The following is a 24,569-nucleotide window of genomic DNA, read 5'->3' on the forward strand; positions in this document are numbered from 1 at the left end:
CAGCTAAATAGTCAGGTGCCATATTGTTTAAAATTTTATAAGTAAACAATAAAATTTTAAAATCAATTCGATATTTGATAGGAAGCCAGTGTAAATTTTTCAGAACAGGGGTGATAGAGTCAAACTTTCTAGTGCCGGTCAAGAGACGTGCTGCGGCATTCTGGACCAGCTGCAAACGCTGCAGAAGAGAAGATTGTAGACCCAAGTAGAGTGAGTTACAATAGTCCAGTCTTGACGTAATGAAAGCATGAATGAGTTTCTCTATATCTTTGTGTGGTATGTAGGGTTTAGCCTTAGAAATTAGGCGTAGTTGATGAAAGCTAGTTTTCACCACAGTAGAGACCTGTTTATCAAGTTTGAAGGAACTGTCCATGAAAACTCCAAGATTCCTGGCAGTATCAGTAAGGTAGTTAGCAACAGGCCCAAATGTGCCAGTCAATTGTCCCAGAGGCATATTTCGGTCAAAAACAATAATTTCTGTCTTCTTTCCATTTAAAGTAAGAAAGTTACGTGATAACCAGTCTTTGACATCACTCAGACAGTCAAACAGAGGATGTGGTGAGGATAGAGCATCCCCAGTCAGGTGAAGGTAGATTTGAATATCATCAGCATAACAGTGAAAAGAGACATTGTGTTTCAAAAGTCTGCTGTAGTCGCATGCAACTAGTAGTTTTTGCTGCCTAATGCGACTCTTCAAACACTGCAGATTAACTGGATGTCATTCTGCTGTGTTCTGTACCTGTTACACTACAGTATGTGCTGGCATTACCATTAGCCTGTAATTGTCTACTGTGGCCATCATGGGCACGCTTTATAGACTACACAACTTCACAGAGTGTGAAACACCTTCAAAGATCCCTCCATAGGGACCACGGAGCACCTTAACTCTGGGAAGGTGAACCGTTTTTATCTTGTGTGAAGACTGATTAAAAAAATATCCCTTTAAGGGACACGCATGTGTGTACAATAGCGGGGAGTGTAATCACGGTACTGTCTGCACAACTGAGGAACAAACCCCAGCAGGCAGCTGGACTCGTGGCAGCACAGGTGCTGCTTCTAACATTGTCTTAATAACAGCTCTGCTCCGTTTAGAACTCTCATTAAGCTCTGCCATTGATCCATAATGCACAAACACCAGTACCCGACATTTGAATCATCCATGAATCGGTTCTATGGATTAATAATCTTCGCAACCTGTCATTTGATCTGACTTTGAATTAATCAGGGTGTGTTATCCACAATCCACGTGAGTCCAAGTGACGAGCTTTTGATGTGATTTCTATGAGTGATTCTTAATGTTTAGGATAAAAGTTGCTCTCTGTTCCTAATGCTTCCTCCAGCCTGCTCCACTGTGTGCAGGAGAAGAGCCAAACATGTTTGGCTCTTTGTGAACACACTGATGCCTTCTACGTAAAGGACAATAAATCTCCCTCAGGTCATTTTCTCTGCATCAATGATTACAAGACTTACTGAAAACATCACAAAATGATGACAGCTACTTCACTTAATGCTGGCGTCCATTTGTAAATACAGATGTAAAGCAGTTTTCAGATAACTATAAAATACTTTGTTTAGTGCCACACTGCTGGTTTCGTTTTCTTTCAGCTCCTTGCTTAGAGAATTTTTTTAAAATACTAATAATTTTATTCTGTGATATATTTTTATCAGACGAAGCATTTTTCACAATAAATTCCTAACTTTTGGAGATAAAAGTATTCATCTTTTATCTTATATAAGCTATAGTAATAGGTTATATTCTGACTGCACTACAAAATAGCGAACTCTCCACTTTTTTTTCCCTATGCTGTGCTTTTTATTTTTATTCCCACAATCTGCTCATTTGCATTCAGTACATGTAGCCGCCCTCCACTCAGACCTGCAATAAATTCGAGGCTGCTGTGGCTCAGGAGATAGAGCAGGTCATCTACCAATCAGAGGGTTAGTAGTTCAATCTCTGGCTATTCCAGTTCAGGCACCTTAAGAGTCCTTAGGTGAGATACTGAACCCTGAATGGCCTCTGATGCATTCAGTGGAGTCTGTGGGATCACTAAAGGTGTAGCTTTTAAAAGCAGCAGTGTGACTTTGATTAAGAAAGTACTATGGCAGTGCAAGTACATTTATCATTTATCTAATGTGTTTAGGAGACACCTTTAGATTGTAGCTGGAAAAAGAAGAATGTTTTTACCCAAGCAAATATCATTTCTTTCTCCCCTACTGTGATGACAAAAAAATAAAATATATAAGAGATATATATATAATCAATTTGACATACACAAAAAACCCACTGAGCTCATATTCTTCTCTATAATAAGAAAAAGAAAGAAACACGTGAGACTTGACCTCCCCAGCACCTTTATTTCCTGTTCTTCTTTACAAAAACATCCTCAAATTGCCCTCTTTTTTTACTTATTAACAGACTTTCTCAGAGACATCGACTCTGTATCAAATAGGAAACAGCCACAGAAATGTTCCATGTGTCAGTATTACTGCCAATATGGTTCATTAACAGTTGAAAAATGTTACGAGGTGAGCTGAGGGACAAAAAAGAGGAATGTACCAAATAAAATAAAATAAAATAAGGAGGGGGGCGGGACAAACCCAGGTTTAAAAAAAACAAACAAACAAAAAAAAAGAAACCAACAAAAACAGCTCGCAATAAGAAAACAAATCTCACAGGAAGATGAAGTGCAATGATCAGTAGCTCCACAGTCCTCTGCACTGAGTGTTATTCCAGACTCCCAGAGACGTGGTGATATTTCAATTTCTTCCATTTGGCAACACAGACAAACTGCATGCTTTGAAGTTTTCAACTTTTCGTCCCATTTTCTCTTAAAAAAAACCAAAAAAAAACAAACAAAAAACAAAACAAGGTTTTGATGGAAACAACAAAACAATCATCTTCTTTTTTCTTGCCCCTATTTTTTCTGATTTCTGTGGAGAAATACAAAAACAAGCATTAGTTATTACAGACATGACAATGAATGAATGAATGAGAACCTCTCTGGGTTCTCACTGAGCACCTGATCACTGACAAATCATGGATCATGCATTCTGATTGTGCACCCTACCACAAAAACACAGTGTAAGTAGGCAAAAACACAGAGCAACCATCATGACCAAAATCTCTCAAGTCGTGGACGATGCACGGACATGGACACAAAACACATCTCTCAAATGTAATGGTACAACCAGAACCACGAGTGTTAGACAACACAATGGAGGGACTGTCCAAGTGGCTGCATGGCTATGGTTGCAGTGATCGTGGTGGGATGAGTGAAGAGGCAAACCAGAGGGGGGGTGGGGGGGGTGGCAGCAAGTACATGTGAACACTCGGAGTTAGAATGAGCACCACACAGCCATGCACGCTGCGAGACATTATGGAAATGCGCAGTGGATGCAGTCTGTGAGGATGCCCTTACTTCAGCCTGGAAGCAGAACCGACTCATTTGTTACAAATGGGGGAGGCTTTATCGAAGGCTTCTATACTTTGCCAATCTACTACTTTGCTCTGCAGCAATCCTGTAAGACACAGCGAGGTGTGGATAGAAGGGTTAAAGAAAAGAAAAGAGCTTCACGAGACAAAAACTAGCCTGGAAGAAGGGACAAAGTCCTCAGTTGGAGAATGACATTGGTGAAATCGTTAATTGAAATCTTCTACGTTGTTAAATGGGCTGTTGTGAGATCAAGAGGTAAAGGCGGACAATTACAAAGCGAGCTCTCGAGTCAGAGACAAATTGCTCACTCTGGCCCTCAAAGAGCTCTACATAATCACGGTGAAGAAATTGCCCCTGATATCATCACTGCTTTCACTCCTTTAGATCTTGCTGCTGTTCTTCTCTCCTTTTCCAAGTATGCACAAGCTCTTCTACTGGCAGAGAGCCTGATATCGAAATTAGCCTCTGCAGGCCCACTGAACAGCTACGAATATAGAATAGGCACTTTCCCTCAAGTTTGGAGATAAGAACTACCTAGAAGCCTCACAGCACTGAAGTCCTTGTTATCTGGAAAAGGGCTAGGCTTTCTCTCTACCATTAAGGACTCTCTAGGAGCCATTTGTGCCAGTCGCATTTGGCAGGCGTACCTCTTCACTGCTTTCTGGGCCAGCATGCGGTTTCCGGCAAGGAAAGTTACACCGCCGATGATTGCCAGGTACTTCAGAGTCTGGAACATGTTCAGGTGGGTCCAGTAGACGTACATCAGGCCCAGCATGGCTGAAATGAAACAGCCAAATAGATTTGAACATTAATGACCACCCAGCCAAGTTCCCCATCTCCACTCCTTCACAACATATAGAATGCTCCAATGCTATGATATACTGAGCCATAGTCCTTTGAATTTGACATATATCTTCATGGTAACAAAAGGAAATAATTATAGAATAAAACCTTTAATATTTTTACTGGAAGTATTACAGTGGTCCTGTGGTTTGGACAGCCAGCAACAGCCATTAACAGAACTGCAGCCACCATCCTGTTGCGCTGTAGTAGCCATTGTGCTGTCACGTCATTCACTCTAAAACTTACACTATAGCCTACATGTGTTAGTATCATGGATCACATTAGCTGGTTAATTAACATGCCAACTCAACTAGCATTTAACAAGTGGCTTCTTCCTAATGGCTCATCCTACAAAGCTTACAGAAACCACGCTCTGTCCTGACATCTGCAAACACGTTGCTGATGAGTTTATGGGCTCAGTCACTTGTTACGGGTCACACTAAATGAGTCCAATATTTAAATATTTAAACTTCTAAGAGTCCCTCAGCCTAGTGACTGTTTAGTGATCCCCAGGGAGCCGCTGGTCTAAGAAAAACTGAACCCGACCCAGTTAGCAAGTAGTTGTGGCAGGTTGCTGCCAGTCACTAACATGAGATAGGTTTCCTATCCCATTCTGGTTCTAAAAACACTACCCTGTGCAACTGGTTTCACCCAGCAGTAACCAGCCAACATTTGCTAACTGGTTGGGGAACACACATTTTTCCCTTTATATTCTGGGAAGCGGCCACTAAGAAAGCACAAATGTTCCACGAAAATGTTTTAAGTTGCGTTAAAAATTACATTAAACTGTTACAGAGCCATGAAGGTTTTGCCACGTGTGCACAGAGACATCGGGAGACACGGCACTTCGAAGGAAATTTTTTATGCCTAAAACACAAACCTCCCTTTAAAGAGAGCACTGTGGCAGGTGAAGCATCGGATCTGTGTGGCGTGACGAGAACACTGAACTCTGTGGTGATAAAAAACGCACAGAGCTAAGTCTGCTGGAATTCTGCATTGTTTTCCTGTCACAATTGCCTGTCGCACTTTTGTGTCATCATGAAGTGCCCTCGATTTCAGTGGTTTTGACACTTCATGGGAGATGTAGCCCCACCAGATGTTTACTTTGGAGAGCAATTTGCACAACAATAGTGATGATGGAAATGAGCAGAAATTTGCATTTCCTGTTGTCGTGCTTTTCTGGGTTTAAATTTTTGCTTCTTTTGGCTGCTAAATTCCGCACATGGAAAACTGACTTAATGTCACAGAGGTGTTTGGGGAATTTCATGAATAATGCATACTTAGAATAATCATTCTGCGTAATGTCAGCTGTTCTTACAGCAATTCGCTCATCGTGTAGAACAACAGCGGGCAAACAGCAGGCAAAGAAGCTGGAAAAAAGTCGAGTCTGTGGCAAAGATTTCATTTCAAACACGGGGACTAACCTGCGTGTCCCAGATGGAACAGGATGGTGCTCGGAGAGAAGCTGAAGCTGGAGATGTTGGCGCCGAGCTTGACCCACTACAGAGGAGAGAGGGGAATAAAACACAATGTGATTTTTCGTCCTCTGCTAGAGGACAAAAGAGCCAAAAAAATTGTTTACCACCTAACGCACAATGAACTGATCCACGGCAACAATGACTATTATTCATCACTGAAAATGCCAGGGGAAAAATACACTATAGCTTTTGTGATTTCAAATTAAAACAAGTATTATAGTCATAGTGGACTAGAGTCTCATTCACTGTCTGTGAAGGCTTCGTACTGAAGAGCTTTTCAACAGGGGAAAAAAAGATCACTGCACAGAGCAATAGCACAGGCGGACGAGCTATCAGGGAAAGCTTGGACTGATAATGAAATAGGTTTGTTTGTAGGTGTGTCTCTTTAAATAGCAAATTACTTCCATACGTATACGAAACCACAGCTAGATGGAGAGTGGAAAAAAAAAAAAAAAAAAAAGGGAAACATTTTGTACAAACATATTATTATTATTATTATTATTATTATTATTATTATTATTATTATTACCAGAATGAGCAGCAGCAGGAAGGGAGACAGGATGAGTGCAGTGAAGGTGTTGGAAACCACTGTGGAGGGCTTCTTCTCAGGTTCCCTGAACAGATGCTGCACAAACATGAGGAGATTGTTAAAATCAAGCTGGTTTCATTCTATCATCAGCCAGTAAATGAGATGTTAAGAGAGCATAACTAGTACCTGAATCTCTGGTTTGGGTACATAAAGAGTCTTAGGTTGAATTGTTGCCGGGGCCTCCTCATCCACGAACTTCAGAATGACGTCGGCCTTTCAAAAGATTAAAAGTGGGTGAGCAGGGTTTACGTCAGCGAGGACTCGCTATCGCCAACAGGCCTCAGACACTCACCACGTTCCACAGGATGGGATTCTCTAAAGTGGCGTCTCCAACGATGAGGTAGAGAGAATAGGTGCCAGAGATGGAGTCGAATTCCGATTTCCGCTCGGCTGTGTCCAACTCAAACTTGTACAGGTTCTTGCTGTCGGGTTCGGCCACAAACACGACCTCCTGGCCAGTTTTCTGATTGTGCAGCCGTACAAAGGTCTGCAACATGGACAAGAAACAGGTTTTTGACATCAGGTGAGGGTTTGAGCTCACCCTCCTGCCATAACCAGTGTGTGTCTTCTTGCGTTTGACTAGACGTTCACTATGAGGGCCGTATGGTCACAAACGAGACTATAAAAGCAGACGAAGTCAGAAACAAGTGTTCTGTCAGCAGTTTGCTGTAGACATGTGTTCCTGTCACACTCTGATTACACACCTGGTGAGGTGTGAGCTCCACTCCAGTGTTAATGTCAACCAGCTGGAAGGACATGGCAAAGTTCTGGTGGCTGTCTGCTGTGAAGGAGCTCTTAGCTTTGGAAGGATAGTCCACCCTGCATGTGTATTTACCAAAAAGAAAAGACAAAAACAGATGAAAATCATTTAGTATTTTACTTTCCTCTTACGGTGGATCAACAAAAGCTGGCACCACTTTTTAAATTTGATTTCCAACCTGGTGGTCTTTGTGCCGATGCTCTGGTCCTTATCCACCACAGAGAGGTCCATGTTGGTCACAGCCACCTCTGTGGACACCTTCACTTTAAGCTACAGGTGGAGACAGAGTACAAAGCAGAGTCATGAGTACAGTAGTCAAAGTGTGTGCACAAACAATGCAATGAGAATTCAGTGGTTCCCCACACAGCCTGCACACGGGCAGGCAGCCCAGGTATATTAAAGCCTGAACAGATTATCCTGGATGCAAATCACATTCTACACATCTGTAATGGATCTAAAAGGAGTGGACAATCCCTTTACTCTTGTTTTCAAAGTTTAATCACTGCTCAAATGTCTCCTTAATATGGTTTAATATGCTACTGTGGAAAAACTCAACAGCATTCAGCTGCTTCCCCAGAGAGGATCGCAGAATCCAACTCAACAGTAGCTGGACCAAAGCTTGCATCAGCAGCCCCGGAGGGCCACTCCAACCAAAATGTGTAGCAGATGGAGAGCTGGTCCATACGTGACTACACCGAGACTGCAAAAGAGCAAAATGAGAACTACAAGTGCCAACTTCAAGACGGTGCCATCATCCCTCGGATCAGAGGTTTGCTGGACTGACATATGATTTTACTTTTTTTTTTTTCCCCCACAAAGTACATGGCAAATAAAATACTTGCTGATGAGAACCTTATAAACATAATTATTTCTTTATTCATTTAAGAAATGATGGATCCCTGTTTTTCCTTCTCCTTTCCTTCTCCAAGCTGCTGGACTTGAATGAACACAAATTTTAAACTGGTGCAGCAGGTACTTCACACACACACACACACACACACCAGCACCACGTTAGAGTGGTCTGTCCAACGATTTCTGTAACTGGGTTCACATCCACTTCATGTCGTGACTGGCCAGCTGCGAGGAGCCAAGAAAGCAGCCTGATTTTGTACTTCTCTCTCTCGTGTTCCCTTTTCCATTGGACACAGAGCATTTTACGGCACTTCTCCTGCGAACAACCAGGTGAAATATCCTGACAGTCTCCATGGAGAGACTGTCTGATGACGTGCACCATTGTTCCCACATACTGCACAGTATCCTGTTATACCCCACCCTCCAGCTTTGTCATGTCTCAATATGAATGAACAAGAGCTGCACAAATATGTTCTTCTAATTTTTGTTTTTAATTATATAGAAAACAAGATCATCTGCATAACCACATCTCCCTGATCAAGTTTTATTTATTTGGTTTTCAGTTAGATTGTAGCTAAAGTTCAATCTGCTGAAAAAAACAAACATGTTTTTAAGTTAGGAAATACATAAAGATTGTAGAGCACTCGTGTTAATAATTGCAAACTCATTACTGACCAAAACTATTCTGATTTCTGCCATAACTGAACATCAGCAGTGAAAGAAAGCTCCTGAAGCTGTAGAGGACCACCATTTCCACAAGCCCAACAGCAGGCCCTTTGTCATTAATACAAACAGCCTGCTGGTTAGTGGGATGGGCAGTACACCAGATGTATCAGCATACATGCAGTAATTTCTTTAATTATATGAATATTAAGTCAATAATAAGTCAAATAGCACTCAATAAACCAAAATGCCTATTGTGGATTTTACAGGAGTTAGAGCTGCATCCACACGTAGCGACCAGAGCCCACAGAAAGTGATCGAGTAAAATAATCACTGGGATGCAAAGTTGGCGGAAAGCGAGTACCAATGCGAGTGCAGGATACTTTCGATTGAGATATGACCTAGTAGTCAATGCATTAAAGGGTTACCTAGGCAACTGGAGCCTGGAACGTGTGCAAGCGATGAGCTGTCAGCTTCAAAGGGAATCATTTTGTGTGGACACAGTTTAAGAAGTTGAAGCTCAAGCTACACTTGTAGTATATTCATTAAAAGGAAAGTTTTCTATGCAGTCTATGCAGCGCTGTTCAAAACTAAGCACACCCCAACATTCAACAGCTAGCAGAACCACCGTCACTGTTTTGTGTACGACTTTATCCGTCTCTCACATCGTTGTAGAGGAATTCTGACCCCACCCTTCTTTACAAAACTGCGTCAGCTCATTGAGGTTTGACTATATTTGATTAAGGCATTCATTTAAGCACAGCTCTCTTAAGATCAACAGCATATTGATCAGGTTGAGTTCTAGACTTTGACTGGACCTTTACGACATGTTGATTCTTTTCTCTTTCAGCCATTCCAAACTTTACTGCCAGAAAGAAGAAGAGTTTGTGCTGATGTGCCGTGTTTGGTTTTTCCCAAACATGGTAGATGTACATTATGGCCAAACATCTCCACCTATTCACATAAGTTTTGCTTTAATAATCAACAGCTTCCTGAAATCAAAGCACGTAACAGTGTTTGAAATATGAACACTTTCCAAATCTTTCATATTTACAGAATGGTATTCTGGGTAATGTCATCTTTCAAGGTAGAATAACAGTACAACAGCTGGGAGGATGTTTGTGGCTACATATAAAGACGAGGATGAAGAAAGAGACGCGACATGCCCTAACGCAGACCTTCCCAAAGTGGGGGCGCAGAGCCATTGCAGGGGGGGCGCGGTATGAAAAGGGGGGGGGAGGCTTGGACACTGCTAGCACGGGGCGCCCACACAAACGCAAAGCAGGAGATGAAGCATCGCGGAATATGTTTCCAAACCAACTTCATTCTAAGCCAAAGACTAGAAAATATGGTGAAGCATGTCTGCCCTTTGGCTTCACCTGCACAAGTGCCGAGGTAGGTCTCCCCTGCAGGATTGGTTTTCCCTGCGTCGGGAGCAGCGCTGGGCTGTTCAAATCACGGACAAACAGGATCCCACAGCTGTTTGTTTTTAAACCCATTTTGCACAGAGAGGCATTTTTTGAAAAATGGATTGATAGTAATGTTGAATATTATTACACAGGAAAAAAAACAACTACACGTAAAATAATCCCACTGTGACGCCTCTGCCTTTGTAAATGGAGGGACAGTAACTGCGTGTGTATATGTAAACATGTAAAACCTGAAGATTAACAGTATTTTGTCTCTATCTGCCATTCTGCAATTCATCTCACGTAAACAATAACGTGGCGCACAGCGTGACGTGAAAAAAAGGCACACACCTTTGACGTTGTGTTACGAACTCTGTATTCCTCGTCCACATGTAAACATAAAAAAGGAGTTTTTAAAAAAATCTCAGTTTTCGGTGATTTGAAACGCCGTTTAGGTGCGGACGAAAGGCCCAAGCACATAGAAACAGCTGCGTTTTCAAAAATACCCGTGTAGGTGTGGACGTACCGTACAAGAGTTAGTAGTTTATTTTATTATTACCTGTAATTTATTGCAGATTACTTGTATTTGCTTAATTGTTTACTAAATGTTTGAGGTGTGAAATAAACCGCAATGGAGCAAAATATGGGTGTGTGTGGTTGGAGGATGTGTTTGTGCGCGCGCAGGGCGCGAACATTTTTCTTGTAAAACAAAGGGGGCCCCAGCAAAATAAAGTTTGGGAACCACTGCCCTAACGTAACATAACATGTGACTAACAGAGAGCTGTGTGTATTTTAAGCTTTTTAGTTAAAGAAAAAATGAAAACATTTTTTTTTCACTTTTTCATATTTGCTTGTTGCTTTGCTCTGCAAACACTAACGAGTCACATATTTGCTTCAAAACAGCAGCAATTAAAAGTGACCTTAGGTGCAGACTACAGGGTTCAGGCAAATATTTCATATTAGTTAAGGGGGGGTCTAAGACTACTTTTCTTATTGTTCTGATTGTGTGTTATTACAATGATTTATTTTACATATACCCCTGACAAAAGGGAAAAGGAGTCACTGTAAACCTAAATAAAGAACCACTGATTGGAAAAATAACAATGACTATTATTGTGCATGCCAATTCCAGCTAAATGCAGCAAGAAAAAAAACGTACCTCGACATGATTGGCAACCAGCCGGCTGTCCCCGGTCACTGCAATGGTGAACTGGTAATATCCGCTGGCTGGCTGGCTGGACATGAAGTTCAGTTCAAAGACGCCGCTGAAAAGGAGAAAATAAGAAGAACTCAGTATAACAGCTGGGGCTGCAGTCACAATTTACTGTAAAATGAAAGTACGTTGGGATATTATGTAAAGAGGATTAGAAACACAATCTACAGCCAATGACAACTGTCTGCTTTAATACTGGAGTTTACCCTGTCGTTGGGGATAAATCTCAACTTCTGGGGAACTTGAGAGACGACTGTACAGCTAACATACATTTGGATTCTTATACATACTCATTAATTGTGAATGGTGCTTGGTTGAGAATAGCAGCCTTCGAGGCCACAGCGTATGCAGATTCCACCACCACGTTGGCTGAGTCTAGTGGTTGAGACATGACATCAGTGACAAGGAGCTGTGAATCAGAAAGAGAGAGAGACAGGGTGATGTGACTGTGAGGTGATTAAAAACCACACTGAGGGCTGTAGATAGAACACGATCCATCATGTGTACCTGCAGGGTTGGCTGGCTGTGGGAAACAGTAGCTGGGCCCTGGGCAGTGACGACTACCGGTACGTGGAAGCGGTTGCCGGACAGAGCAGCGGCGGCGCTTGCCACGCTGAAAGCCTCAGCCAGAGAGTCCCAGGATTTCTTGCTGAAGATAGAATTCACCAGCTGGATGACCTGATCCTGTGTGAAGAGAACATTTGCCATCAATACCAAGCCAAATCGATATAACTTCAGCTGGTACAGCACCTCACAAACAGATATCAGACCTCTTTGATAGGAGGCTCCATGTCCATGTGATCTGACAGGGAATAAGCAGCGGTCACAAACATGGCGGTTGCTTCGAGTCCCTCTTCAAACTGGAGGTAGAGGCCACCGAGGTCATCCAAGCGAGCTGTCAGATCCTGGAAGGGAAAAGCCATCAGAAGGGGAGTTAGAATTTACCTTAATTTCTGTCGTGCATATTGTTGCAGTGATAGATACTCTTATTAAACAAAGCCAAGGTCAGCATATGTACAAGTAACACCTCCGAGTCAAAAGTTCAGACTTCAGAGGTTTTTTTTACTCCCGACTCCTTACTGTCACTGAGAGAGGATATCACTGACTTGCTCAGCTCATCTGTTGTTCACACCTTGTGACTGGTAAAAAGAAGCCAACCAGAAGGAAACTAAAATGCCTCATTTGAACAAAGAGGCTGTCCCAAGGCCTAGTGCAACACAAATGTGGATCATTTGCAGCTTTACATCATGCAAAGCAATCCTTTTAGGGTCAAAGAATAAAAATATAAAACCATAAGTAAATACAATAGGGCCCATTTTGAAGATATAGGATTTCTTGCTATAAATCAAAAAATAGTGAGACAGCACCATCTGGTGGTAGTTTTAAAGTTCACCTCAATTTCTTCCAGTATTCCTCCGAGCTCTGCCTGCTGGGAAAGCTGGGATGCTGTTTGCAGAGCCATGGTGATGCTGTCCAAAGAGAACACCCATTTATTGTAAAATAAGATGCATAGACTCTCTTTATTTTTATTGTATTTTTTTGGTAATGACAACTGAAAAGCATCTAACACTTACGCCATAACATTATCCTCTTTGTTGATCCGGGCTGTCAAGGAACCTACAACTTCCTGGGAAGCAAGAGGAAGCCCAAGAGAGCTGAGAGCAGTCACAGCCCGATGAATCTGAGTCATGGTCGAATCTTCACTGACTGCAGCCAGGAGGAGGTCGCGGGTTTCGTTGGATACAGGGATCTAAAGAGTTAAAAACAAAAACAATGCACACAAATGTAATTCATGCATTTCTGTTACACTTATCTCTAACAGAAAGAAGGGATAACAGACAGAGAGACACCATGAAATATTTTTATACCTCACATCCTGAAATGGCACGACTGATCTCAGCAGCAAAGAAGAGTGAATCAACACTAGTGGAATCAAGCTGAGATTTCACAAACTGGCACACATCCTAAAAACAAACAAATGCAAAACAGCCACATAGTGAAGACCGATGGGAGTCTAGAGTCCATATATTACATATGCAAATAATGAAGGACTGTTTTTCTCACTTCGTGATCGGGAACTGTCGCTCCCAGCTTGGTCAGACCTACAACTGAGTAGTATGCGGACTCCAGGTCAGTGAACTGCTGGCTCAGGAGGTTCTGCAGTCGGGCCACATCAGACAGGGAGAGGTAATGTGACGGTGTGAGCGCCTGAGCTCCGGAAAGAGCCAGGCTGAGAAAGAACAACCCGAACAGCCCTGCGGACACACAGCATGGACTAAGTAATCTGACGCCGGCTGCTGCTCGAAAGGTGAATTCATAAACACAAAATTAAATATATAATAAACAGAATAATACATTTTTATAATAGCTTCTCAACATACAATTCATTCATTCATGTAACGCTCGCTCGTGCAGGTCTAGCTACGAGCCAGCAAGCTAACGTCAGCAGGAAACGGCACACTGCGAGCACAGAGCGGTATTTTTCCACCAACGATAAAACCTGCATTTCAACAAAAGCTTACACGACATGAATAAAACCAAAGATGCACATAAATGACATTCAATTCGGCGTTTTGTAAAGGAATGTACTCACTAGACCGGTCCATGTCTTGAGGTCTAATGCAGCGTCACCAAAAGCGACGATTACTTCCGGTGTCTCAGAGCGCGACCTGTCAGTAGAGGGATATCCGGCTGTACACGTTGCATTTAAAAATAAATGCCCACTAAAATTATCATTTTTATTATTATTATTTTAATATATAAATACTTTGTATACGTGTAAGACGCACTGTAAATAAAATAATGGTCTATATTTACATTCTTTGACATCGAATGCAAACTGTAGATCATGTTCGCAAATATCAGCTGTGCCGTCGCCATACTGCAACAGGATTCTGGATGCTTTCAGGAAATTTCTAGATTTTTGTACCTATACAGCTACCGATATCACTGTAAAGTAGTATTTGCAAATCGGACTTGTTTAGTTTTTGTTTTTCATTTATAAAAACCGCATTTAAATTGTAAGCATTTTACAACTAATTTTAAAAGTACACTAATGTGACCAACTGTGCTCTTTTTTTGCACTTGACTTGTAAAAGCCTATATGACATTTTTTTTATTTCACCATTCATTAACCGCATAGAGAAGTTTTCGTCGTTTAATAATGTTAAAGTTTTCTTGAAGCAAACGGTATTATTAAAGTTCTTCATGACCGGGCCAAGTGTCCTCTTATGTGGAAATCAAAATATGGTCACCCTAAAGTACACCACGTGAGTCAACTGCCAAAACCTGTTTTTATCGAGGTGGTTTCTTGTACTGATGGTGAGTACATTAAGTGTACTCCACTTACACTGATACTTTCAATGGAAACAGTTTGTTTTTGAATTTTTCACAGGCTTACATAGAGCCTTAGGAAATTGTTTTTTCACATTCCTGTGTACTCAGAAATTTAGATCTTGCATTAAGAAAATGTGATTGGAAAATTCTGAAAGTTAATATCTTAATTTAAGTTACCTGGACAACTCCAACTCAAGCTAGGAAAGAACTTTAACCTCTAACCTTTAACCTGCTGAGGCTTCCTGATTGTTGGGTCTTTGCCTTGTAATATAATGTAATATATCACTAAAGCACTTCTGGATGGATGCAAACTGCATTTCGTTGCCCTGTACCTGTGCAATGACAATAAAGTTGAATTCTATTCTATTCTATTCTATTCTATTCTAATGTGACCCGATTCAAATGTTGTGAATTGGTGCCATATAAACATAATTGAACAAAATGTTGCATAAACTAAGACAGGCTCCAATTATTAGACCACACTTTCAGCACATTCCAACTAAAACAAAGCCTACTTTATACACCTTAATTTGTCAGGACTGCATCACAAAGTTGCAGCAGCATAATCAAACAGCAAGTGTATTGAACATATCAGTATTTTATTCAATTCTGCAACATTCTTGTATGACAGAGCAAACAGTCAACTCTATTTACAGTGTCACATTATTTATAATCCCCTTCACACCAACAGTTGGAACACTTTTACACCTTCACTACATCTCACATAAATGACTATTACAGATTAAAACTTGAGATGTACGCATCTTGATGGGTAGCTCCTCATCTTTAGAGATATGATTAGTGTCAATTTCTCTCCAATGTGTGGGAAGCTACAATTTGTGTGTACCGAAATGCATCATAAAACGAATCTATACATGCTAAATAGATCCTACAATAAGTGTTCCCTTCATGCATTACTGTTCAACCTGTAAATCCTCTATAACACAGAACACGGATATGGAGGGACAACCTTTGTACAAAACACAATGTTAAAAAAACTGTTTAATCACATGTAAAACCTTTTTTTTTTTCCCCAGTGATGGCAAAACTATACAGCCTTGATTTTTCATTTACACATTCTTCTTCTTCCCCCTCAACATTCATTCGTTCTTTTCAAACACTGAAATAACAACTATGGAATTAAACATGCCTGGCAGCCTGACTCTACATCTAAAAGCAACATTCTCTTTCAGACAGGCCTAACACTGTCAATAACCTGATCGCTAACGTGTTGTTCAAACATGGCGCTAACCTTACAAGACGTGACTCTTTCTCCGCCACAAAGTACACCAGGCCCTCAGGAGAAATGGGAAAATAGCAACTGTAAGTTCTGGATAAGTAACATTTTGGCGTAAAAACACGAGCCATCTCAGGACAGGATCAGAGCCCGGCTAGGAGCGTGGGATTTTAGTGAGCGAAGGTAGCGCCGGGCTTTTTCTGTCATTATTAACTGGTCTTTAGTTTGTCCGCAAACAACCATTTCCCATTCCTTTGACATCTGTGGAGGAAAAAAAAACCCATAAACAGATGTAAATGACTTCACACTCTGATTACACTTATAACTCCTCTCAAAAGAGCAAAAAGGTGGAACATACTGGAACTGGGGGGACTGTGCTGGGAAATATGGCACTGTCACTTGGTCCCAAAAGGAAGCCCTGATCCAAAATGTTTTCGTGCCGCTTGCTGCTAAGTGGTGAAGAGCTGACAGAAATCAACATCGGTTCTTCCTGTGGCCAAGAAAGTAAGGACCAAATATCAAGAATTAGGATATGACTAAACCACACGCAGGCTAATAAAGCGTTTCCACACACTTTACCTTGATGTTGTGTTTGGCTGATTTACGTTTGGATGTAGGCATCACCTGGCAGTCCATTACATCCAGCGCCAACGACTTACGCACTTTCTTCATAGGAGGGCGATGCTGGCAATAAAAGACGATCAAATCGGCAAAGAGAAACAAGGTCTGTTAAAAATATCTGAGTGAAGAATGGAAGGAGGGTAGCAATGAGCTGTCAGCAGCTCTTAGCTCAAAGCATTCTCACAGAGTGGTGGCAGTAAGAGCCTGCTTTGGGTACAGCGACTGAACAAGGCTGCTTTCTGTGTGTGACAACTGTGATTGACAGCCCCGAGGTGGGAACTCCTGAGTGTGAAGAACGGAGGTGCTATGTTCCAAAACTTTACAAGTTACAAAAGGCTCAGTGTTTGTGTAGCTGAAGGTCATTAACAGAATAAAATAGCATCCCCTGCATGCACCATTACAAAAACCCTTTTAAACAGAATTCCTCCGTACTAACATTTGTCAGTTTGCAGCTACGGCTCTAGGTGTATTATACTCATACATGTTGCACTCAGAATGATTTTTTCTTTAAATTATGTGGAACATAGCAGAACAAAAAGAGTGCAAAACCGTGCAGCCTATATAGTGGAAAGAAGACCACCTAAGACTATTCAGCCAGTAGGGGAAGGATATGTCATAAACAGCGGTAGATCCCTTCCCTGCCCCAGGTATTAGTGTTTTTTGGCATTTGTGTCTTAAACTCGAATATTCAGTGTAGGATTAGCACTGTGTTATACTGCCCACAGTATAAGTGTACAAAAGTGAAGGGACCTGATGCATGTGAGCAGAAACACACTGCTATCACTGACAGAGCATGACAGCACATGTAACTGAACTGTAAAGTTTGATGATTTTAATAACTTACATCTACTTACAACTGCTAGTGAGACTTTTAGTAGTTTTCCTAGGATCAGTTTCACTCCAGGTTTTAGATATTTAGTGCACAATATGTATACTATGGATGTTATGATCAGGAGTATCAAGATGTCAGAGCACCCGCACTACTACTATATTAGTATAGCGGGTCCATGGGGATGAAAAAAAGAGACAGTTTTTGTGAATTAAGAGAACACTAATGATTTTTAAATTAAATTCTAGATATTGAGCTGCTAGCCAGAATTTTTTTAATTTTATGATGTTATTTTATTTATTTTTTCCAGTGTAAGCCTAATGAGCCATGATGATGACGACTTTCTTTAATTTACTGTAGTAGCATCTTCCTAAAGTGGACAAACTCAAAATTGTGTTTATTTTTATAATACATCTCAGCCTCATATTAATGGATGGGGTATCCGACCGGTGGCACTGACGTCACATCTTATGAAGACTCTAGAGCGGCTCTTCCTCAACCTCCTCCGACCACAGGTACAACATGCCCAGGACCCACTACAGTTTGCATACAAGGTGGGTGTCGGAGTGGAGGATGCCATCCTGTACCTCCTACACAGAGCCCACTCACACCTGGATGGGAGAAAAGGCACGGTCAGGATCCTGTTTCTTGACTTTTCCAGTGCCTTTAATACCATCCGGCCCTGTATGCTTCAGGAAAAACTGAACAGGATGGAGGTGGACCCCTGCCTGGTGGCTTGGATCTCCGACTACCTCACCGACAGACCACAGTACGTCAGGCTGAAGGACATCACGTCTGACACAGTGGTCAGCAGCACAGGAGCACCACAGGGAACTGTGCTGTCCCCTCTTCTCTTCACCCTGTACACCTCTGACTTCTGCTACAACTCTGAACTATGCCATATTCAGAAGTTTGCAGATGACACGGCCATCATGGGGTGTATCTGGGATGATCAGGAAGAGGAGTACAGAAGTCTGGTGAGGAACTTTGTCGCATGGAGTCACACAAACCACCTGCAACTCAACACCTGAAAGACTAAGGAACTGGTTGTGGACTTCGGGAGGTCCAGAGAAGGTCCACTGCCGGTTCAGATAGAGGGGGAGGAGGTGGAGGTGGTCAACAAGTACAAGTACCTCGGGCTGTGGGTGGACAATAAACTGGACTGGTCATGCAACACAGAGCACCTGTATAAAAAAGCCCAAAGCCGACTGTACTTCCTCAGGAGGCTGAGGTCTTTTAACATCTGCAGGAAGCTCCTGAGGATGTTTTACCAGTCAGTGGTTGCTGGAGTACTTTTCTATGCTGTGGTGTGCTGGGGGAGCAGCACAGCAAAGAGGGACTCATCCAGGCTGGAGAAACTGATCAGGAAGGCTAGCTCTGTGGTCGGCATGAAGCTGGACACTCTGGTGACAGTGGCAGAGAAAAGGACATTAAAGAAACTGCTGGACATTATGGACAATGCTGGGCATCCTCTGCACACGGCCATTAACAACCAGAAGAGTCTGTTCAGTGACAGGTTGCTTCTCCCCAAGACAAGAACTAACAGACTTAAAAACTCCTTTGTCCCACACGCCATCAAACTGTTTAACTCCTCTCTGGAGGGGAGAGGGAGGAGAAACAGGTGGACAAAGGAGGGGGAACAACTAAGCTGTAGTGCCTCTTTACCTCACTGTACAATACCTTGTGCAATACTTTTGTAAATAGTCAATGGTGGAAATAGACCTCAATACTTGAAATGTGCAATTCACTTGTATTTTTATTTTTTATTCCTATTTATTCCCTTTGTATATTTTATTTATATTTGTCTCTGTATTTTATATATATATATATATATATATATATATATATATAAAAAACAATTCTGTAACTGTAACTTCGGTCGTTGCTGTGCTTTTTGGAAGTCGAATTTCCCAGAGGAACCCACCCGAGGGATTAATAAAGTTCTATCTTATCTTATCTTATTATATTTCTTTATACTAAAAGAAAGGGGAACAATATGCAGGTGTATTAGGTTAGTAAATCTACCAGTCTGGCCTACTTGGAATCAAATGTTGGGCAGAAAGTGAGTCTGACACCAGCCTCTGACTGAAATGACTAAAAATCTGTGCAATGTATTAAAATCGGCTTTTAGTTACCACAGTTTTGCGCCTCTGTTCGGGTGGAGTTAAGCGCATCATTAAGTCGATCCCCGCATCTCTCAAGATGACCTCATTTATGTCGTCCTCGAGGTTGGGAGTCTGAGGCTGACAAAAGAGCAGAAAAGGCTGTTAACAGCACAGGAGAAAGACGAGAGCTAGCATGTTTTCCCAGACAGCACATGCTGATGCTCACCAGAGGCTGCAGAGGCCCGTACTTCTCCATGGCATTTTTAAACGGTGTTGGAGTTCGTGGGGTACACAGCTCAGACTTGTGGTTGGGTGTAACAAAACTAGAGAAAACAAAAAGGAGAACACAGAGAAGTTCATATACACTGTGTTAGATTAACAACGTATAATTCTTACTGTGAGAAAGACGCTAGAAGTCATTGTTCAGATTAACATCAGGCCCTGCTTAAACTATGTTAATGACAAAAATAAAAATCCTACTTCCAATTTTATCCACTCATTTCAGCTCAGTGTTACGTCACTTATGATCACCCTCACTGGTGGGTGTACCGCCTCACTAATACGTGTGGCTTTGAGCAGATAAGACACAAGCAGGCTGAATAGTTACAGTAATCGAGGTGCTGGCGAGATATTATGTTAGTGCAAGTGCTGCATTAAACACTGAACATAGGACTCGATTAGCCCATCGTCACCAATATCTAATCTCTCCAAACTTGAATCAGCATCAAACCGATATCTGATTTTTACACCACTTTACAATTAATGATTAGTTATTATTAATCTCTCACTCTCTTTCACAGTGTCTCTTTTGTCCTGTTTCCAAACCTCTGCCTGAGGCTTCTTCCTGTTAAAAGGGAGTTTTTCCTTCCCACTGCTGCCAAGTGCTTGCTCATGGGGGGGGGGGGGGGGGGGTCGCCTGATTGTTGGGGTTTTCTCTCTATTGTTGTAGTGTCTTTACCTTACAATATAAAGTGCCTTAGGTGACTTTTGTTGTGATTTGGTTCTATATAATAAATGAATAAACTGAATTGATGTAAAAAATACTAGTAATAAATGTTAATCCATTGAATCTGACATATTCAATCCACAACCCTTTGTACTTGTAGAAAAACACACTCTAATAATTCTAAGAACATTACATGAGATTAAAATGTGCAAGAATCATTATTATAAGTTGGTGGAGATGCTTTGATGGCATCAGATCTTCAGAAATTTGTCTGTTTTTAGATGAACCCATGAAAAACGAAGCCATCAGATGCCTCCACCAATTAGAGGACTCTTACACTGAGTTTTCCTTTTGAGTGAGAGGCGTCTTGTCTCGCTGCAGTGGAGTGGTAACTATGGCTTTCTGGCTGCACACGGGTGTGGACGTGAGAGGCGACTCTAAGTCATGAGTGTCCTGCTTAGTCCACATGTTGAGAAACTGCAAAAACACACATTTGTCAGTAGAGTGCATTAATAGGACATGACTGCGAGTACCACTGAACAAGCGACTTACTTGAGATGGAGAAAAGGGCAAGATTTTGACAGGGGTGCTCTTAGGAGTCATGGACTTGTTGGCGTCGGGAGACAAAGCGATGCACCTTCGGCTCCGGTGGCTCAGTATGGAGGGGGGTGTGACGCCCCCAGGAGAGATGGGGATGAGTTCTCCTTTGCTGCCTTTGCTTAGTTCCTGCAGGGCGCTGCCTTCCAGACGAAACTGATGTCGCTCTGGGCTGGGACTGTCCTCGGGGAGGTCAAAGGCTGCGAGGTTGCACCAGCCATCAAGATCCTTAGTGCAGAAGAGACATTTATTTGTTAGGTCAGCATGCAACCACGACTGTGAAATAGCCAAGACTGAACAGGTGCAGGACAAACTGTATAGAGAATACATTATAGACAATATAAAACCAGGACAGTTTTTTTTTTTTAAATAACCCCGTAGTATTGTAGATATTCACCCCATCCACCATGTCTAACACTTCCTTCAGAGCTGGGCCAGTGGGAGACAGAAATCCGGAGCTGTCCACCACCCAGCTGGTGCTGTTCAGCGCTCCTGTGCTGTCCACCTCACTCTTGGGACTCAGACTGTTGGTTGGAGAGGGAACAGACTTTGACGGCCCAGCTTTGCTGGTGCCAGCTTTAGCTGACGTTTCTTGCAGCTATTGGAAAAAGGAGATTCTATAACAACACTAGCATAGACTAGTTTCTGATACTTAAGATAACTGTGTTATTTTCTTTAATGAATGCGAACAGTCACTTACTGAAGGAGGGATCTTCTGCTCAGAGTCCTTGTCTGAACTGTCTTGAGAGCAACTGGGCACCTGTGTAATGAGAAGAACCCAATTTCTGTATCTCACCATACATATCTTTTGTATCTTGTATCATAGAGGAGGACATCATGGAAACACAGCCCACCTGACCATCCTTGTTAACACGAGCCCACAGCTCCTCCAGCTCATTGGGCCTGAAGACCTCCCCGGAGTAGAAGCCCATCTCTAACTTCCGTTTGATGGTCGAATTCCAGTGATTCTTCACTGCATTGTCCGTCCTGTCAATATATATCAGGACATGAATTGCAGTGTTTCCCCACATACTGACTTTATTTGGCAACACAAAGTAATCCTCGCACTTGTTTTGAAAGTTGACTTATTGCTAACAACCTAGCCCTGGCCCTTCTCCTGAGACATCCAACAATGTAATACACTACCTCTTAAGTGTGTCTCACACCCTGTGGATGAAAGGATTCCAACAAACAACAGTAGACAATACTCTGCTGCGAAGATCTGCTGTGACCTACAGGCTCAGTCTAGCTGGAACAAGTCCCTTGTGGCTGAGAACAGAACAAGGACTACTGTTTAAGTTTAAGACTGTGGTGTAGGAGTCCATGCAGTCCATTGCAGGACAAGTGACCCACCAGATAGGCAGCTGATTAAATTGTTCATCAGTTGTTACAAAGTATCTGACAAGCACAGCAAAGTATCAAACTTTTCTAAGTTAAAAATTTAAGAATTCAATTCAGAAAAGAGCAGGAGTTTGCATGTAAAAGCTCATATCAGCCAAATTCTGTTTCTGGCAGAGTAGCTACTTGCCTTCCAGGGAGCAGTTTTGCGATCTCAGCCCAGCGATTGCCAAGCAGGCAGTGAGCCTTATAGATGATGAGGTCCTCCTCAGCCGTCCATGAAGACTTCTTGACACTGGGATTGAGGTGGTTGTGCCAGCGCTCTCTGCACTGCTTCCCCAGTCTGCCTTTCAGGTGCTTGGCTACCAGTGCCCACTGTTTGTTGCCATAAAGATTGACAAGCTCTATAACCTAGAGGACAAAAAAGAAAAGTTAAAAAAAAAAGAAGATCACCAGCATGCTTTTATTCACAACATATTTACTCCGTTAACACCTCTAAACTACCTACCTTCTCATCTTCCTCTTTAGTCCAGGGGCCTTTCACTAATTCTGGGTCCAAGACTTTAAACCAGCGGTGCTGACACTGATGTTCAGTATGATTCTAAAAAACAAAAAAGCAAACTCAAAATACTGAAAAAGATTTCTGTTGACATACATTCTTACAGAAAAGATGTTCAGACTCACAGGTATGTAGCTGGCTATGGTTTTCCAGTCATTTGGTCCCAGTTTCTGAACCAGCGTTTTAAGCTTCTCATCCTGTATACACACCCAAAAATGAGCATTTTTATGATCCCTGTCCTCTAAAGCCATCTAAATAGTCGGTTTACTTCAATGTTTAAATGAAGGTCTGGTTTACATTATATATATCAAAAAATAAAAATAAACAAATACCTCCTCTTGAGTCCATTTCACCTTCACTTTCCCTCCATCCCTCTGCTCTGCCACATCAGAATCAGTGTCCTGATGCATGGCCTCCTCTCCATCCTCACTGAGAGACAAACAACTGTGATGTGGACGAACATAGCTGACAGACAACTCACTACTGACCGGCCCTGGTGATGTCCGGAAGACAGCTAGATTATCGTTCTTATTTTTCTAGCAACTGCGCGGACAACAGCTCGCAGAAATAACATACTGTTTGCCAATTATGTCTGTGTTGAGCAGTGATTTATTTATCTAGTGAGATCTAAGAGAAACCGTGTTTGGCCTCAAGTTTAACCCTAAGCCTGTTTTCCGTGTCCGGAAAAAGGGCGGCACAGACACAAGCGAGCTCCCAGGCATAGCAGGGTTAGGTCAAACAGTAAAGACTGCAGTTTCCAACTGACTGTATTAAACAGAAGACGTTAAATACTCACATTATCCCCCGTGTTAAAAAAAATAAAATAAGCACAGCTAATTTAGGTAATAAATATTAACATCTTACCCGCGCGGCCACCGGGACATTTCCCTCTATTTCTGTTGTTTACGGTCCGAAAGCGATTTCTCCGGCGGCCGTTGCACGTCATGTACATACGTACTCGGTATTATGTCGTCGTAATACCCGTGATTAATGTCTCTATGCTGTAGCCAGTGTTGGTGATGGAGGCTCGGCACTTTTCTAATGTTACAGCCTATACAACCAGCTGGTGCGGAGCGCCAGAGTTGTCCGCGCTCTTGGATTTCTATCTCGCGCTCTTCTCTGTCGTAGGAACCGGATAGTGACGTAGCTGCGCATTGGAGCTGCGCGTAGCCACAAAGAACGCTTCCGGTTTGTCCCAGCGGTGTAAATTTTGTTTTATTATCGTAAAATAATGTTTTTTGCTGTCATTTGTGTGTCCTAGTCAAACACTGTAAACACCCAATTGCTCAGAGGAGATGTTTAGATATTGTTACATAATAAAACAGTAAAACAGTAAATTTAGTTTGAAAAAACACGATTTTTCTACTAGAAAATTTCAGACACTTTCACATAAATATTTTTACTTATGAAGTCATTTTAATTTATTTTTTTGTTTGTTTTTTCATATTTACACTTTTAACTAAATATACTTTCTACCATTTCCTTCCCAGAAAATCTATAGTATGTTTGTGAACAGCTTTTAAATAATACAGTGCTTATTAGACCACCACCCAGTGTAAGGTTTATGCCACAGCTGCCTTAAATTGATAGTACTAGTATTCAAAAAGTATTTTTTTTATGTTTCTGTATTGGTTAGGCCACCAGTATGTGTGAGCTCTTTAATAAAAATTATATTTTTATGCTAAAAGATTTTTTTAAACAGCATACAAAAAAAATAGTTTTTAAAAAGTTTAGTGATTTTGTTAAAATTACAGCCTTAG

General features: G+C 41.8%; 2 protein-coding genes across 3 annotated transcripts; both read right to left on the bottom strand.

Moving 5' to 3' along the window:
- Window positions 1–2,335: 2,335 nt before the first annotated feature.
- rpn2 (ribophorin II) lies at window positions 2,336–13,929 on the bottom strand. Of its 2 annotated transcripts, XM_082532396.1 has the most exons (18): window positions 13,835–13,929; window positions 13,306–13,496; window positions 13,110–13,205; window positions 12,816–12,991; window positions 12,635–12,710; window positions 12,012–12,146; window positions 11,749–11,925; window positions 11,532–11,650; window positions 11,188–11,293; window positions 7,283–7,374; window positions 7,049–7,163; window positions 6,637–6,831; window positions 6,471–6,557; window positions 6,285–6,380; window positions 5,702–5,777; window positions 4,082–4,211; window positions 3,420–3,519; window positions 2,336–2,931 (listed from the first exon to the last, which is right to left on the bottom strand). In XM_082532396.1, exons 1-17 carry the CDS (start codon window positions 13,845–13,847, stop codon window positions 3,468–3,470), a joined length of 1,932 nt encoding a protein of 643 aa, XP_082388522.1. In that variant the 5' UTR covers window positions 13,848–13,929; the 3' UTR covers window positions 2,336–2,931; window positions 3,420–3,467. The 2 variants fall into 2 exon arrangements, with proteins under 2 accessions (XP_082388522.1, XP_082388523.1); XM_082532397.1 differs by lacking the exon at window positions 3,420–3,519 and having other exon boundaries at window positions 13,835–13,910.
- A 1,228-nt stretch (window positions 13,930–15,157) lies between these two features.
- mybl2b (v-myb avian myeloblastosis viral oncogene homolog-like 2b) lies at window positions 15,158–23,963 on the bottom strand. Its single transcript, XM_082532400.1, has 15 exons — window positions 23,674–23,963; window positions 23,142–23,238; window positions 22,935–23,006; window positions 22,759–22,851; window positions 22,441–22,661; window positions 21,767–21,899; window positions 21,613–21,672; window positions 21,310–21,510; window positions 20,868–21,140; window positions 20,653–20,792; window positions 19,596–19,692; window positions 19,400–19,507; window positions 16,394–16,498; window positions 16,173–16,304; window positions 15,158–16,075 (listed from the first exon to the last, which is right to left on the bottom strand). The coding sequence occupies exons 1-15, from the start codon at window positions 23,691–23,693 to the stop codon at window positions 15,947–15,949; spliced, it is 1,881 nt and encodes a 626-aa protein (XP_082388526.1). The 5' UTR covers window positions 23,694–23,963; the 3' UTR covers window positions 15,158–15,946.
- Between the last annotated feature and the right edge of the window lie 606 nt (window positions 23,964–24,569).

This window comes from Aulonocara stuartgranti (genome assembly GCF_965226115.1).
Source record: "Aulonocara stuartgranti genome assembly, chromosome: 5".
NCBI lineage: Eukaryota > Metazoa > Chordata > Actinopteri > Cichliformes > Cichlidae > Aulonocara > Aulonocara stuartgranti.